The sequence below is a fragment of the Procambarus clarkii genome, chromosome 90 (assembly GCF_040958095.1).
Source record: "Procambarus clarkii isolate CNS0578487 chromosome 90, FALCON_Pclarkii_2.0, whole genome shotgun sequence".
In the NCBI taxonomy this organism is placed as follows: Eukaryota; Metazoa; Arthropoda; class Malacostraca; order Decapoda; family Cambaridae; genus Procambarus; species Procambarus clarkii.
In genome coordinates, this window is record NC_091239.1 from 11,607,980 (window position 1) to 11,626,578 (window position 18,599).

Genomic DNA, 18,599 nt, shown 5'->3' on the forward strand with positions numbered 1-18,599 from the left:
GCCACATGAGGCAGATGCAGTATGAGGCAGATGCAGTATGAGGCAGGTGCCACATGGGGCAGGTGGAGTATGAGGCAGGTGGAGTATAAGGCAGGTGGAGTATGAGGCAGGTGGACTATGAGGCAAGTGGAGTATGAGGCAGGTGGAGTATGAGGCAAGTGGAGTATGAGGCAGGTGGAGTATGAGGCAGGTGGACTATGAGGCAAGTGGAGTATGAGGCAGGTGGAGTATGAGGCAGGTGCCACATGGGGCAGGTGGAGTATGAGGCAGGTGGAGTATGAGGCAGGTGGAGTATGAGGCAGGTCCCATGAACCAGAGTTGACACCCCCAAAATATTAAAATATAAAAAAAATCACATAACACGTGACAAATAAATATAAATAAAGATAATATATCTAAGTTGTCTCTAGTCGTTTAACACATTATCAGATTCTTGTTAATTAAAGTAGTTACATGTGAAAGACTGACCACAAGAATATGTCAGTATTGATTCAAGGGAGAGAGGAGGCCTTTGGCGGTGGCATGACCTGAAACTCAGGTGATTGGGTCTGAGTTTCAGACCTGAAACTTAGACTTTTGTATATTTATGTTTAATTTACGAACCTGTATACAGTTCAATATTTATTAAGAACGTTTTCCTATCCTTATAACATCTTCTAAAACATTTTCTCATCCCTTAACCAGAAAACCCCTCCCCCCTCATCCCTAGACCTGCAACCATTGCCCCCCCCCCCTCACACTCTACCCCTTTCACTCCTCTCCCATTACCTTATACTCCATCACCGAATTCCCTAATCCCTTCACCCCATTCCCTATAACACTTTCACCTCACCCAATCCTCTTTACCCTATCTACCCTCCCCACTGAATCCTACAATATCCCCTCCCTTCTCCAATCTCTAGTTGTCTGGCTAAATCTAGTAGTTTCAAGGCTAGTTTTTCTTAGTTTTCCAGGTAAACTAGAGGAGCCGTGTTTTTGTCGCAGGTGAACGGTATACTAAAGATCATTAAACGTTACTCAATGTCCTTGTAGTCTACTTGTAAAACCTCTTCAGCATAGCTTATTACCATGAAGGATCGCGAATATACCTGGGTTATACCCAGTTACAGGGGGTATTACCCAGGTATATTATCCCTCCAATTCCGTACTACTTATTCCTTTTTTAATTCGCCCTTCCTATATTATGCTATCGTTACTAACCACTTATTATATTCTCTTTAATATTTTATATTATTATCAATATGTTTGGATCATTAATCTAATTAAAAAAATTACTAATAGAATGTATCCTTGTAGAGGGCGTGTGTCATGGTACGTGGTGGTACGTATCATGGTACTAGAGGGGGGTGAACACATGCGGTCTTTATAAGGAGGTAAAGAGTACCCAGAAGACACGTGTGGGCATGTACCCAGTCTGGCTGGGTACTCTCCAGGGCCGCCAGAGAGAACAGACAGACAGACAGACAGACATTCAGACAGATACAAAGAGACACAAAAATATAACATATGTATATAGCTAGCCAAAAATAAATAGAAGATGGATATTGCGAAAGAGAGGCATAAAGGAGAGACAGGTAAGAGAGAGACTGAGAGAGAGCACTGGGGAAAGTTTAGAAAACGCACCAAAATACCTCACAAAAAATAGGAACGAAAAAGCAAATAAGAAAAATGCTTGAAAAAAAAGAACAAAAAAGGTAGAAAAAAACAGAACTGAACTAAACAAAAAACTAAACAACATAGATAATGAAGACACACAGGAGATAAATTAAGCTGAAAACAATAGCCCAAAAACACATAAATAAAAAAACAAGAAAGAAGATGAAGTAAAACAGGATAAATGACGCAATAACGAACAATAAACGCATGAGAGAGACAGAGAGAGAGAGAATCATGATCAACCAGCGAATAATAACAAATGTGAATGAAAAGAAAAGTTAGAGATAAAACAATTTTGGGACGAGTGGATGAAACAGGGAAGTGATTGAAACAGGGAGATGATGTAGGGAAGAGATAGAAACAGGGGGATGATGGAGGGAAGAGGTAGAAATAGGGGGATGCTGCAAGAAAGAGATAGAAACTTGAAGATGATACAGGGAAGAGATAGAAACAGGGGGATGCTGCAAGGGAGAGAGAAATAGATAGGAGACATGTAGGAGAAGAAGAGGAGATGTGAGAAGGCTTCAAGGAAGAGAATATTGAGCGGTGATTTCATTGACTAATCTTATTTATCTCTTGTCTCTGTCCCTGCTACAAGACGTTTATAAATGGCCTTAAAGACATATCAAATAATTCACTTTCGTGTGTTTGTTTAAGTCAATCGTCGATAAGAATGACACGATCCGTGATTATCCTCTGGACAATAACATCGCAGAACGCTTCAATATATCCGGCTATAAAGAGAACTAGAGAAGGAAGGGAATTATCAGGGATTACTACTATATAGCACTGGGAAGGGGTCAGGATAAGGATTTGTGATGGGACGGTGGGCACCATTAGGACGGTCAGGGATTGAACGCCGACCTGCATGAAGCGAGACCGTCGCTCTACCGTCCACCCCACAGGGTGGGAGCAGACATTAGTCTGCTGGAGATGCGTTATCGCCGTCAGCAAGCAGAGCGTTGTAATTTATGAGGTGGAGATATCAGTAAGCTTTTATTGAGGATATCTTGTGATAGCAGTGATTTGTTATTGCAAGAAGCTTTTGTGTGCATCTCGACAAACGATACGGATACAATCTATTTTAACCTATGTCATTATCTAATTAACAATGATATAGTGTGTTTGGAGAAGTGGTTTGCGTTCTGTCGGTCTTGTGAACCCCCAATAGAGCGAACAAATGCTTTTATCTTTTCTTTTTTTCGTTGATAATTGATGGGGTCGTTGTTATTCACATCATATTGATGTAAGTTTATTGCATTTGTGAGAAGAACAGGTGTTCAGAAGTTTCAGAGAGGCCTTTTGTGCATGTTCTCTAATTCGTGCCTGTTCTTTATGTTTTGCTTGTTCTCCATGTTACACCTGTTCTTCATGGTGCACCTGTTCTCTGTCGGGTGTCATAGAGTAGGTGTTCTCTCACAGGGGAATAAAAACAAACAAAGCGAACAATGAATAAATGAGGAAGCCAGAGAAGAGAAGAGAATTACGCGAATAAAGTTCTTGGACGAAATTGAGGAGATAAGATATAAAAATGATAAATATTAAAACACATGAGAAAAGGAAAAGTAATTATGATGGGAAAGAAAGGAAGGAAAGAGATGAACGGGAGATGTAAGCAAGGTAGGAGGGACACAGACAAATGTGGGATGGGAGTGAAGGAACAGCTGGAACGGGAGAGGACTGAACTCACTTGATATAAACAATAATTATCAGTCTGGACGCTGCCTTCTGCCTCTCCCAAGCAGAGAACCTAACCCTCCCTGTCCTCCCCTACCTTCTTTCCCACTATTCCTATCCCCTCGTCTACCTATCCCACCGTCCTTGTTCTCCCGCTTGTCCCACCTTGCCTAGCCTTCTATCCAGATGTACCCTTTCAAGGCACCAGTTCTGTTCTCTTACCTGCATATTCCTATTTGTTTGTGTTATTGGGAGAACAAAATTGTTGAGAAAATAGAAGTGTGTGTGTGTGTGTGTGTGTGTGTGTGTGTGTGTGTGTGTGTGTGTGTGTGTGTGTGTGTGTTTGTGTGTGGGTACGATTTGTGTGTGATCCGGTGTTTGTGCGTGGGAGGTCGGTTTGTTCATGTGTTTATTTGTTTGTGTGTATGCGTGTGCGTGCATATATGGACATGCCCATGCGTCATGTGTATTTGTGTGTTTATGTGTGTACATATATATTTTTTACATGTGTACTTACCTATTTGTACTTAACGACTTGTGCCTGCGGTGATTGAGATTCGGGTCTTTGCTCCCGCCTCTCAACCGTCAATCAACTGGTTTACAAGTTCCAGAGCCTATTGGGCTCTATCATATCTACATTTGAAACTGTGTACATGGAATCTGCCTCGACCACATCACTACCTAGTGCATTCCATTTGCTAACTACTCTGACACTTGTTTAATCTGGCTTTATCTACACTATCAGTTCCCTTAGTATTATATATATAGTAATCATGTCTCCCTTAACTCTGCTTTCCCGCGATGTGAGATTCAATTCCTGTAGCCTTTCCTCATAACTCATATCTTTCAGTTCTGATACTAATCATGTACCATACTCCTGAATATTTTTTTTTAAACTTTGTCTTGTGTTTGACTAGATATTGTCTCCACTGCATATTCCAGGATTGGTCTGACATATGTGAAGTACAAGACTTTGAATGATTACTTACACAAATTTCTAAAGGCAGTTCTTATTACGGATTTTATCTCCCATTTGGTACTTTGTGTCCGGCCTCCTGCTCCCAATGCCTATTATCATTACCTTGCATTTACTTGAGTTAAACTCAAGTAGCCATTCAGTTTGTCCTGGTCATCTTGAAGTCTCATTCTAACTTCCTCTGTCTTAATCATCCTCGTAATTATTGTATCATCAGTAGACACTAATAGAGGGTAATCTATTTCCCCTGAGTGTATAGGCTTGATGTTGACGGGAAAGATGAATACATGGTTAAGTGTATTTGTATTTGTTGCTGAGAACACCATGACAAACATACAACTTCTCCAATACAAATGAATAATAATAGTGATAACACTATCAGCAGAGATAAATTAAGAAATGCAGTAAAGAAAACATTAATGCATACATATAGTATATTATGTGAAACAAGACAGGTGTTGACTCACAATGAGGACAACTTATGGATACCTAACAGGCGGAAAACAGATTGGCAACGGATGACAAGCAGACCTATAGCAGACAATGACGACAACAGATTTACAAACAGGTGAATTAGGTAAATTTACAGATTAACAGATATACAGTTCGTTGACTTACGTGACTGATAGAAACAATCACTTACACTTCGTTTACAGATATTTACACTTACAGACAGAAATATACTTTTACAGACAGAAAAATACTTTTACAGACAGAAATATACTTTTACAGACAGAAATATGCTTTTACCGACAGAAATATACTTTTTACAGACACAAATATACTTTTACAGACAAAAATATACTTTTACAGACAAAAATATACTTTTACAGACAGATATATTGACTTGGAGACACATTAACTTGGAGACATATTGACTTACAGACATATATATATAGATATATATATACTCTTACAAACATATACACACTGAAAGATAGGCATATACACTTAGAGAAAATATACACTTACATATAGACATACACACTTACAGATAAACATATGCACTTAGAAATATACATATGCACTTAGAGACACTTGCCCATGTTACAGACTCCGCCATCGCTTAACCCTTCGTTATGTAACTCTAGCCACTGTATCTCTGGGTTTTGTACCGGTATGAAACTGAAGAAAACGAAAAAGTTATCATTTACTTAGGAATTTGTTTTTTTAGATGGAATACAATAGGAAATTATCCCGTAGTAAAAGAGTGTATTGAGGCAGGTGTTGAGGCAGGACACCTGCCTGGAGGAGTGGGTGAGGCTGGGACGCACGTAGGTGGGTGGTGGGCAGCCCACCAGATGGATGGGTGGGCGGTGGGCAGCCCACCAGATGGGTGGGTGGGTGGTAACGAGACAGCTACAGTGTTGACTCTCTGTCACGCCCACACCCTCCGCCACTCTCCACTCAAGCATCCATATTTGTTCACTTTAGGTCTCCCACTAGTCACCCACACGCCCACAATAGTCACCCACACGCCCACAATTGTCACCCACACGCCCACAATTGTCACCCACACGCCCACAATTGTCACCCACACGCCCACAAAAGCTACCACACGCCCATGCTAGCCCTCAAAGAACCCAAGTCATCAAACAGATGCCAGCAAGAGCTTTTAAGCACAGCAGCAGCAGCAGCCAAACCAGTTTCGTCGCCTGTCAGTACATTCCAAACACGCAGCAACATAGCACATACCCATGAACACAATACTAAAAAGCAATAGTTATGCCATACATGACAAACACTCACACAAGCAGCAGCACAAGTACCAACAAACAGCACGTAACACACACACACACACACACACACACACACACACACACACACACACACACACACACACACACACACACACACACACACACACAGTTTCAAATGTAGACATGACACAGCTTGAGAAGCTCAGGAATCTGTACACCAGTAGATTGACTGTTGAGAGGCGGAACCAAAGAGCCGAAACTCAACCCCCGCAAGCACAAGTAAGTGAGTACAAATAGATGAGTACAACTAGGTGAGTATACACACACACACACACACACACACACACACACACACACACACACACACACACACACACACACACACACACACACACACACACACAGCCAACACCAACAGCCCCCAGCAAACAGAACGAAACACACTTGGACAACAGCTGAACCGGAAGCACAAACAAAACACAAAAACACATTGCCAACACCAACAGCCCCGTGATGCACAAGTGAGCACCTCACCTGAGCCCAGAGAACAGCTGTTTGACCGGATCGTAACAGGAGGGTAGACAGGTTGAATGAAGGGAATGACAGGAGGAAGGTAGAAATGAAGAAGAGGTTCCAGGTGGCCCTCAGTCAGTCCCCTGGCGGCTGTAAATACCAGTTAGTGAGAATTAGAATCCTTAAAACTAGTCTATAAAGAGAAATTAGATCCTAACATTCATTTGAGATCAAAAGCCACGAGAACGATTGTGTGTGATCAGGTTCAGTAGGTGATTCGTGGTGGCTGTTTGCTAGTTTATTGTTGTGATGGGAATTTGCCCATTGAGTACCTGCCTAATGGTTAAATTCGTCTTCAGGAATAAGCAATGTTGTTATTCATTAAATTACAATGCGCCTTTCATTGCAAATTTTGTAGCTTATGTATCCAGGTGTATGTACCTGTGTCTAGTAGCTGCAGAACTCAGAGATGGCGAAGAGAATTTGGAGAAGCATATATCAGTAAATATATAAAATACATAAACCAGTGTGGTCATGTGTACTTGCGTAAGGTCATTGACTTTGATCTTAGACTTCACTGTCTGGGAGATATTTCCCAACATTTATGGGGTTCTGAATCGTTATTTGGGACCTAATTCAACCTCTTCTTTGATTCAGTCATAAGACTTATCACCCTCTGGAGGGTGATTAAGGCCACCACAACACCTTTCTGACCAACCAACAATTATACATTGATATATATACATGAATAATATATATATATACATGTATATCTTTGTCCTGAACATTGTCCAGAGACAAAGTAAACTCTCAATGTTTGTATACTGACAGGAAGGATACACCTGTGTGTATTTAACCCTTTGCTGTCTTTAATCAGAATTGTTGTTGTTGTTACAGATTCGCAACCTGGAACAAAGTTCCAAGTAGCACGGGTTATGGTGAGCCCGTAGTAATTTTTAATCAATTTTTGGTTTTAGTTAGATGTAGCGATTTTAATCAAAAGTCGTGGACCATTAACTTGATACTTTTTTGCGTCTGTTTCCATATGAATTATTATAATAATTCTTGACTCATAGACCTTAATGGTGCGCGTGAAATGGGAAAGAGAGAGAGAGGACGTGGATTTTCCAATTATAAATCGCTACGGAAAGAAGAAAATGAAAGGAGCTTGCGCTAAACATGAATATATTTGCGAATAGTAAAAAATGCCGTTTAGTTACTGGAGAATTTCGACAAATTCCAGTTAAATGTTATTAAATGTTATAAATGTTATTCCAGTAAATGTTAAAAGTTAACGGTCATAACACAACGGTACTAAATAACTTTTTTGTGCGTTTATGGAGAGGTGATTGTGCAACACGTTATCTTGATTTCTCCAACGTACAAAATCTAGCCTCCTAACCTAATCTGCAACGTATGAACCCAAGCAACCCACCTAACCTGATCTACCGATGCGTCGAAAACGTGGATAAATTAAGGTCTTGGCCAGACCATTGATGTATATCTTTGAGTCCGGACTCCAGTAACAGTATCCAATCAGAAGATTTACAGGACTCGGTCAGTTATTACGATTTGACAAACGTCATATGTTTGCCTATTCTAAAACGTCAAATAAGTGGTTTTACCTAACCAAAAACGTCAAATAAGTGGTATTGCCTAACCAAAAACGTCAAATATGGGGGTTTTGTCGTGCCAAAAACATCAAATAATTGGATTTGTCTAATTAAAAGCATCAAATAAGTGATTTTGTCTAATTAATAACCATCAAATAAGTGATTTTGTCTAATCAAAAATGTCAAATAAGTTGCTTTCCTAACCAAAAACGTCTTATAAGGTGTTTTACATAACCATAAACATCAAATAATTGGTTTTGTCTAATCAAAATTGCTCAAACCAAGTCAACTCACGGAACCTAGCGATACCTCTGATCATCAGTTCGAGTGAATGTAAAAATTGTGGCGCTATTAATTTCAATAGAGCACGGGAATTTTGAGGCAATGGTCAACAGCGTTAAAATTGCAAATTTAAGTGCAGCACTCCGGCTTGGTCAGGCCAACCAGTTACATGTGTGAGCTGAAGCAGAGGATGAGGAGGACAGCTTAGTGAATCCCTTGGTCATGCTGACTCAGGATGTTAACTGAAGAGGCACATGTCATGCAGGGACTTATCATGGACCAGCCCCCAGCTGTCCTCTATAGTTTGTCATGGACCAGCCCCCAGCTGTCCTATATAGTTTGTCATGGACCAGCCCCCAGCTGTCCTATATAGTTTGTCATGGACCAGCTCCCTGCTGTCATCTATAGTTTGTCATGGACCAGCTCCCTGCTGTCCTATATAGTTTGTCATGGACCAGCCCCCAGCTGTCCTCTATAGTTTGTCATGGACCAGCTCCCTGCTGTCCTATATAGTTTGTCATGGACCAGCCCCCAGCTGTCCTCTATAGTTTGTCATGGACCAGCTCCCTGCTGTCCTATATAGTTTGTCATGGACCAACTCCCTGCTGTCATCTATAGTTTGTCATGGACCAGCTCCCTGCTGTCATCTATAGTTTGTGTCATTCAGGCGACTATAGTCTTCTGCTTTCCTGTATAGTTTCATAGTTACTGAATTTTTATATCCACCAATTATAAAATATAAACATTTAGCTAATTTAACCCACAGGTACAAAACTACTGTTTTTGAAAATACTTTTTAATATTTGAATATCAAATAAATGCTTAAGAATATTATACCCAAACAGAAGCACAGGAATTTGATTTTTTGTCTAGAAACAAAAGTAAACGTCTGAAATGCTAATGATGATCCAGGAACAGCGATAATCTGTTAGTGGTAAAACCTTGCGAAGGTTTTATAGAGCATGGTCAATATATTGCATATGCGAAGCTTCGTCTAAGGCTTAGGTTAGGAGTTGTTAAGAGTCAGACAAGGAGGGGAACTGCTCTTAAGAGTCAGACAAGGAGTGGAACCGTTGTTAAAAGTCAGACAAGGAGTGGAACTGCTCTGAAGAGTCAGACAAGGAGTGGAACCGTTGTTAAAAGTCAGACAAGGAGGGGAACTGCTCTTAAGAGTCAGACAAGGAGTGGAACCGTTGTTAAAAGTCAGACAAGGAGTGGAACTGCTCTTAAGAGTCAGACAAGGAGTGAAACCGTTGTTAAGAGTCAGACAAGGAGTGGAACTGCTCTGAAGAGTCAGACAAGGAGTGGAACTGCTCTGAAGAGTCAGACAAGGAGTGGAACCATTGTTAAGAGTCAGACAAGGAGTGGAACTGCTGTTAAGAGTCAGATAAGGAGGATCTGTATATACAGAGGTGCATAATGTTTACATAATAGTTTAATATATTAATTTAAACCTTAAGCTAAAAATATTTAACGTGTATTTTTATATACAATAAATTAATTGTCAATCTAAATATTTACAAAGTGCATATATATTTAGATTGAAAAAAAATAGATTAATAAGATCATAAATTATCTAAAAGATTAAATGGACATGCAATTATTTTTTAAGTTTAATTAAGAAGTTTATATTTTGATAAACATATGGGGGTTTATTTAACATTCAAGGGGGGTTATCTAACATTCAGAGGGGTTATCTAACATTCAGGGGGTTAATTTAACATTCAGGAGGTTTATCTAGTCATTCATCTCTGTCACCAGATTATTATTAGTGTTAATTTATTATTCCAAAATGTATCATTAATAGTTTTCATTAACAAGCTCTTTTGTTTCTCCTTTATCGCGTCTACTCCTATTACCTCGTCCTTTCATGCTGGGAATGATTTAAGAGCCGCCTCATATTCACCAATAGGCCTCCTGCAGTGTTATTTATTCTCTTGTTCTCATTTCCTTTCTGTTATTCACTCACTGGCATAAAGGCTCTCTGATTCCTTATACCATTCCTTGTGCTACTTATTTCTTATAACTCAGTGTACCTAATGCTGCGTTATTCCTTATAACTCAGTATACCTAATACTGCCTTACCTCCTTAATGTGTTCAATCATGTTCCAGCACACATTCGTTCGCTAGAACTAGTTTGTTCGTCAGGACATATTCGTTCCTTAGAACAGGTTTGTTCAGCATACATTCATTCACTAGAATAACCTTTTTGTTAAGCACACATTCATCCGTATGTGACTGAAAACAAATGCGTGAAACCCATTTCATACATCTATTCCTTTTTAAACCGTTCCTATTGTATGCCAATAATTAACCATAACACTATCCTACTAAATGCCAATTATTATCCTTGAACGGTTCCTAGTATATACCAATTATACCATTCACATTTCCGAACACTCTAGCCGATTCTGTCATGGGTTTAACAACTTTCGTATCTCAATTTCTTAATCTCAGGTTACTTCTAAATTCAAATGGATTTGATGAAGGAGAAATTATTGAAGTTAGTTCTCTTGGCTATGAGAAATTATTGAAGTTATGCAATGGGATAATACTCTCGTCCCTGGGTTCGTTGTGTAAATATTTCTATTCTCACTTTCCAAAATTTATCACAATGTACTGACACGAGATGAAGAGGTTTAGATGCTTGCTTTACGGTTAAGGGGATTGTGGGGGACAGAGAGGGGGGAAGAGAACTATCAGGGGGGGGGGGGGGGAAGCGCCAAGCCATTACGACTATATACCACTGGGAAGGGGTCAGGATAAGGATTTGGGATGGGACGGAGGAGAAAGAAATAATGCCTAACCACTTGGACGGTCGGGGATTGAACGCCGACCTGCATGAAGCGAGATCTTCGCTATACCGTCCAGCCCAAGTGGCATAGGTGGATGAGTATCTTACCTGAAGTGCACGCGAGCGCAACGGTACCCAGACATGAGAGAAACATCAGAAACACTGCGCTAAGGAAGCCTGCTTTAGTTGGCCACCTGCGCCCTTTTCTGCGCGTTCCCGGTGACATGACGTCTGCGCAGCGCACTGGCGCCTCTCTTCTCCTCATCTTGGACATTGTTAAGCACTCCTTTCCGTTCCCACACACAGATTTCACGACGATATATCACTTCATATATTTCGACACAAGAGCTGCAGTACCCAGTTACTGTGGGGATATTTACTGACGGGTCTCTAGCTCCGTTTTCTACCGGACGCTGACCATTCCAACAGAGGCTCTCATAAACCAAGCGGGCTCACTCGTACCACCAGCACGTTATCATGGTTCTCTAATGACCCAACTAGGCCTTCGATGTGATATCAAGTTCACTAAGATGTCTCATATATCTAACCCTGCAGGCTATGTGCCACCTGCAACCACTCTTCTTGGTGATGCTGCAGATCCACTTGATGCTATCGCTGATGAGATGCTGGGAAAACAGGGGCAGACGGGATGAAATGAGACGCGTGGATCACCCATCCTAGTAACGGCATGTGGACGCAGCTCCCTCCTTCACTCACACACACCTGAGGAAGACACAGATATAGTTATTGGTATATTATTATAAATATTGTATTGACCAAATTTATATATATATATATATATATATATATATATATATATATATATATATATATATATATATATATATATATATATATATATATTGTGATTGTTATATATTGTGTCAAATATAAAATTGTGATTGTTAGTCATTAGAAAATCAACTGAAAGTAAACCAGATGAACTGCGAGAGATGAATAGCAAGAGCTCATCTCAAGGCCATGACTTTCATTACCAATTTCAGTGTGTGATGATAGATGAGAATTACTCGTGATTTGCGAAAGTCTGTTCGTTTTCCGCTCACACTCTTTGTTCCATATTGACCGATGTATACATATCTGTATCTTGCAGGTGACATTTTGAGAACAGGGGTGAGTGGGCAGCCGCAGAGAAACACACACACACACACACGCACACACACACACACACACACACACACACACACACACACACACACACACACACACACACACACACACACACACGAGCAAACAATTAGCGGAGAACGAGAGACAGACAAACTTTACACGATCTGTTCTGACCAACAAAAACGCGAGCGTGTACAAACACACACACACACACACACACACACACACACACACACACACACACACACACACACACACACACACACACACACACCAACCACGCACGCTATCAGGAATGAAGCCATGCACACAGATAAACCACCATGCACGCAAGAATAGTGGCCGCCATGCTCACAGATAATCTACCACATAATATATAAAGAGTTGTTTTAGTGGTTCAAACTAGATGATAAATGTTTCAACGCTGACACAAGACATTACAGAACGAGTCTGGTGATATTTACACGAATGAATTGGAACCCAGTTGATGAGCAATTGATATTCACGTGCAAACGTAATTAAGGATATGACTTTGACATTCCTCTGTTTAATCTTAAAGGTTTCATTGTCATTCATTAGGGAACTTATATGCAAAAAAAGACATCATTTTAACCTTTGGAGGTCTTAACTTTCTTACTGATGGGCACTAGTGCTAAAAACAGTTAATGAGGAACATAGCACAGATGACCTAAGTTATAATAGAGTCTCATTTGATTTTGATATAAGACGGTTCTCTTCGGTAAATTTTGTTCAGAGTTTATTGGTAAGCTTTGTTCATACTGTGAGTGAACATACCGCAACAAGTGGTGTTGGATATTTCCAACATCGAATACAACATTGTTGTATTCTCATTACTTATTACTAACCATATTAATATTGTAGTAAGTAAAATTAACAACTCGTAGAATTCTCCTGTACTAATAATTCATCTGTGCATTAGGCTAGAATTCTCACGTCATCTGACGCCAGTATTGCGTCAGATTTCTTTACAGTAAAACACATTATATACAATTTGTGTGAGAATTAAATACGATTCTCCATAATTAAAGCATTCTGTATGACAACTGATTGCAGACGAATTGTTTTCTAACTAAAAGCCGAATAGAGCGTTAGAATTATACCGTCTACCTCGCGGTAGTGTTAACGTCATCAATGAATGCTATGGGGAGACATTAATTCCTCTCCCTTGTATCTTTACTATTCTTAAATAGTTAAATAATAATATTCCGTTCCTCTAAATAATAAACCCGTCCAGTCTTTAGAGTTTCAAGCGCGAATGCGAGAAATATTAATGTTCATGCCAATAATTTGTGTAATGAACGTCGACTCGGCGTGGGGGGAGGTACTACTGGTAGTTATTTATCTTGCAGCTCGAGAGACGAATTCCTCATGCTGTCTTCTCCATGTTAACCGTGTCATTCGTCGGTGTACCAGACTTGGAGATTAAGAGGACTGCCAGAGTTATCTAAAGGAATCTATTACCAGCTAAGGCTTATTTCTTTTTATTCATAACTATGCAATTTGATACATTCAGAATGTACAACATAATGTGTGATTTACTGTAACTCATTATTATGCTCATATTCATGTTCTTCTTTGTATGAATAATATTATATTCCACATTAATTATAGGATTAGATTATTATTAATAGAATTAGTGAACGAACCACACTGATTCCTGGACGTACTGACCTCCAGTAATAACCCCCCAATGTAGGTGTTTGAGGTTTGGTTTTTATTAATACAGCCCATTAATTATTCTTATGATCATACTTTCTAGTCATATCCATAGTCACTGGTTTTCTCTAGAATTTTATCTAATGATCTGAAATTCTCAGTTTCCCTCTTTCCTTTAAAAGCGGGTGGTCCTTCGTAATTTAATTTACTACTTTAATTATTAATAAATCAGAATCAAACCCAAATATCCCACAAGTGGCATGTTCAACACACCATTAATGGGATAAATCCGATGATTCGTTCATACTGTGAGTGAACATACCGTAACAAGTGGCATGTTCAACACACCCTTAATGGGATAAATCCGATGATTCGTTCATACTGTGAGTGAACAAGGCTGCTATAACACGTACAGCAGTTCGTCTAAGTTTTCTTTTCTCTCCATGCCAATTGCACAACTACACCACACTCAATAAACTTCCTGCCTTGGCCAGAACTCATCAAGTATTTACACAACTACCTGCGAAACCTCTATGTCTTTCAAGAGCCATGACGGGTTTGTTTACACTTTTTAAATTGTTTACGAGCTTCGAAACTCCGAAATTTATGGTTAGAGTTGTTATAAACAACCTTGTAGTGCTTAGTAGCTCATTAACTTAAATAGAGGTTTATGTGGGCGGTAGTGGCCCCCCATACCCATCCTGAAGGCGGTAGTGGACCCCTATACCTATCCTGTGGGCGGAAATGGACCCCCATACCTATCCTGTGAGGCAGTAGTGGACCCCATACCCATTCTGAGGGCGGTAGTGGACCCCCCATACCCATCCTGAGGGCGGTAGTGGACCCCCATACTCACCCTGAGGGCGGTAGTGGACCTCATACCCATCCTGAGGGCGGTAGTGGGTCCCCATGCCCATCCTGAGGGCGGTAGTGGACCCCCATACCAATCCTATGGCAGGTAGTGGACCCCCATACCTATCCTGTGGGCGGTAGTCGACCATATACCCATCCTGTCGGCTGTGATTGACCCCATACCCATTCTGTGGGCAGTAGTGCACCCCATACTCATCGTGTGGGCGGTAGTTGAAAGAGTTACAGAGGCACATAATGTATTCAACTAGGCAAGTTACAGTTTTGGTGAGCTAGTTACATAATTCAACGCACATCGTCACATCTTGGCGCCATTCTTCGCTAGTTCATTTGTTACACAGCCTTATTCTCTTTTAATAATTGTCAAAAAGGTTCCATATGTAGTCTCTCGTAGTTTAATGCTTCATCATATATTAATCCGTCCCCTTGGTCCAGCACGGCCTGAATCGTCATCACTTTCTTCCACTTAGATGTGTGAGTTGGGTTGTGTGTGTGGGTTGGGTTGTGTGTGTGTGTGTGTGTGTGGGTTGAGTTGTGTGTGTGGGTTGGGTTGTGTGTGGGTTGGGTTGTGTTGGGTTGTGTGTGTGGGTTGGGTTGTGTGTGTGTGTGTGTGTGTGGGTTGAGTTGTGTGTGTGGGTTGGGTTGTGTGTGGGTTGGGTTGTGTTGGGTTGTGTGTGTGTGTGGGTTGTGTGTGTGTGTGTGTGTTTGTGGGTTGGGTTGTGTGTGTGTGTGTGGGTTTGGTTTATTGCCTACGTTATTTGTAATGTGTTAAAATAATTATTGCTTGATTTTCCGCCGGACACTAGATTAGGTTCCGTGTGATTTGCTTCAGTGAGCAGAACCTTCGAACGACAGACAATAAACCGAACCCTTGACCAGTTTACTGACGGCGCGTCGACCTTTTGCTATACGGCACAATTGTTCAGTTCAATGCCATATTCTAGAAATTAAAAGGACCAAAAAAACAAAATCCAAATACCTGAAGACTCTTCGATCTGTTTTAAGAGTGATGACTTAGACTGACCTTCAAGAGTGATGGCTTAGACTGGGTATTAAGTGTGATGGCTTAGACTGGGCTTTAGGAGTGGTTCCAGATTGTCAATTCGCCGACTGGAAATGTGGCCATTTATATTAGAGCTTGGCATAGAGCACACAGGTCTGTTATGAATATAGATAGCAGGTCTGGTGCTCACCAGCCGTGTTTGTGATTCAGGGGGCGGCCACACTTAACTGGGGACAGACGATTCGTTATTGTTAATGCATAAGGGAGCCAAGTTTGTACAGTGCCGCTGTGCTGGGTCAAAAAGACTAATGATAGTGTAGATTACACCTGTTTTTAGTGCTCCTCTACAAATTATAGTACTTGTAGGGATGGTTCTGTGGATAAAATGTTTGGAATACGAACTGCTCGACCTTGAAAAAGTCCGCGTTTTGTACTGTTGGACTTTTAAAAGATATAAACCATTTTAAAAGTTCATATTTTATGCATTCAATCCGCAGTCATAGGAACATACGAATAAAGAAGCCATGGAAGGCTTATTGGCCCATACGAGGCTGATTCTTTTATATCCTTTAATTATAATTTAATTATTATTTATATATTATAATTAATTTATTATATTTAAACTTACGTGTCGCTGCCATGTCATCCGTGGCAGCGCTAAGAAGCCACTATCGCTTAGTATTCAAGACTTGTACGTCCAACCAAAGTTGGACGTACAGCAAGTCCGATTTATCAAGGTCCTCGTAAGCGACCCGACAACAGTTCCTTCCCTCCCGGCTGCCTATTTAGTGCTAGGTGAACAGAGGCAGCAGGTGAATTTAAATAAACTGTTTCTGGGTATCGAACCCAGCAGCATTCTGGGACGTAAATTATTGCTCAACAAGACCCATGAAGCCCTTGGCACATAGGGCTTTTGTAACACATTGTGTTTATAAAGTGCTTGGGAAGGAATACCAGAACATAGAACAAGGATGTAAGAACAAGGAACTGAGTTGTAAGAACAAGGAACTTGAGTTGTAAGAACAAGGAACTGAGTTATGAGAACATGGAACTGAGTTGTAAGAACATGGAACTGAGTTATGAGAACAAGGAACTGAGCTATGAGGACAAGATGAAGTAACGACTGAAACAATCAATAACACCATCAAGGATAAAACACCAAACCTGCAATTGCAATTATATAAAACCAATATTCCCCTTTATTTATTTTTGTATTGACCTCTACATTCTGCAACACTGCAGACCATTAAACCCCCCACAAATATCTTCAATTATTTGTTTTGTAATTCCCTTCAGTGTCTGATAGCCTCTCAAGGGTTGCCAATCTGAGCAATATTTAATTTATGCAACATTGAGCAACAGCATCAAAAGCGTTTTAAGCTTTCCTAACCTGCAGGCTTGATTGACATACAGAGATATACTTAAAGATATACAGCATCTTAAGAAGTATCCTAACTTGGATCGCAAAGCTTGTTTATATATATATATATATATATATATATATATATATATATATATATATATATATATATATATATATATATATAAGCTTTGTTACACATGTGATTCACAATTAAGCTTGACTGACTTAAATCATTTCTGAACTAATATGCAATATCTGAAACTTTGAAAATCCGGTTGACACTTGCAACTTCAGCTCTGAATTCAGGTAAATTTAGACACTGTTAATCAAAATTTAATGAATTCGCCGATCGGCAGTGGAATTTATGAACTGATATTTATCTTCAGCTTAAAGCTTTCTAGAAACACTGAAGGATTTTTGTCATGTAGAATAGGGCACGAATGTAGGTGGAACCCTAGCACCTAGGGGAACCCCCAGCACCCAGGGTAACCCCCCTAGGACCTAGGAGAACCTCCTAGCACCCAGGAGAACCCCCTAGCACCCAGGGGGAACCCCAGGCGGCCTTTACTCAAGAGCAGCAAAACATCAGCAAACCTGTTTGCGCAGTGAACGAAAACCTCTGCAGGTGGACGACGAATCTTTGAAAACTTTGTTATTTCGCATCATAGTTGTAGAGGTGAGCGATAGCCAGAGAAACAGGCTGATGTTAAATGCAATGACACTCTTTGTGGGACAATATTACCATGGGTTAAGGTTTTGTGATGAATTAATGTAATCGGCAATAGTTGCCTTAGAGCACTTTTAATGAAGTGTGTGTGTGTGTGTGTATGTGTGTGTGTGTGTGTGTGTGTGTGTGTGTGTGTGTGTGTGTGTGTATGTGTGTGTGTGTGTGTGTGTGTGTGTGTGTGTGCGCGTGTGTTATACTCCCGGGTGGCCCCAAACTCATCTATATGGCCCACACAGTCGCTCGAAGAAGTCATTATATCTTAACATTACGCCAAATTGTTTCGGCCTGCATGAACATATCATTAGGGCGAGTTAAACAACACACTAAGCGTTCTTCAACACACTTAGGTTCACGCTAAGCAATCACCTCATATATTTACCATCATGAGACTGAGTCAAAAGCCTTTACCTTAATGGCAATTCTGAGCAGTTTTATACAATAAGTTAACGTTGTGTGGTGACTTCAGTAGGGATGGCCGTCGGCGCCTCTGGTAGGATATGATATATTCTTTATCTGACATATTAACCTGTCCAGTGGCAAGCCAGACTCGCTTCGTTACTTTCCTGGAGGCCATCACACATCTGCCACGCCTGCCTTCACACACCTGCCACACCTGAAA

General features: G+C 40.4%; 1 protein-coding gene across 1 annotated transcript in view; it reads right to left on the minus strand.

The window, feature by feature from the left end:
• The window catches only part of LOC123746563 (neuropilin-2), a 90,590-nt gene that overhangs the window by 52,442 nt on the left and 19,549 nt on the right, over positions 1-18,599 (minus strand). The window contains exon 2 of the mRNA XM_045728154.2: positions 11,321-11,935. Within this exon, the coding sequence (XP_045584110.2) occupies positions 11,321-11,486 (166 nt within the window). The 5' untranslated portion in view covers positions 11,487-11,935. The remainder of the gene's footprint in view (positions 1-11,320; positions 11,936-18,599) is intronic.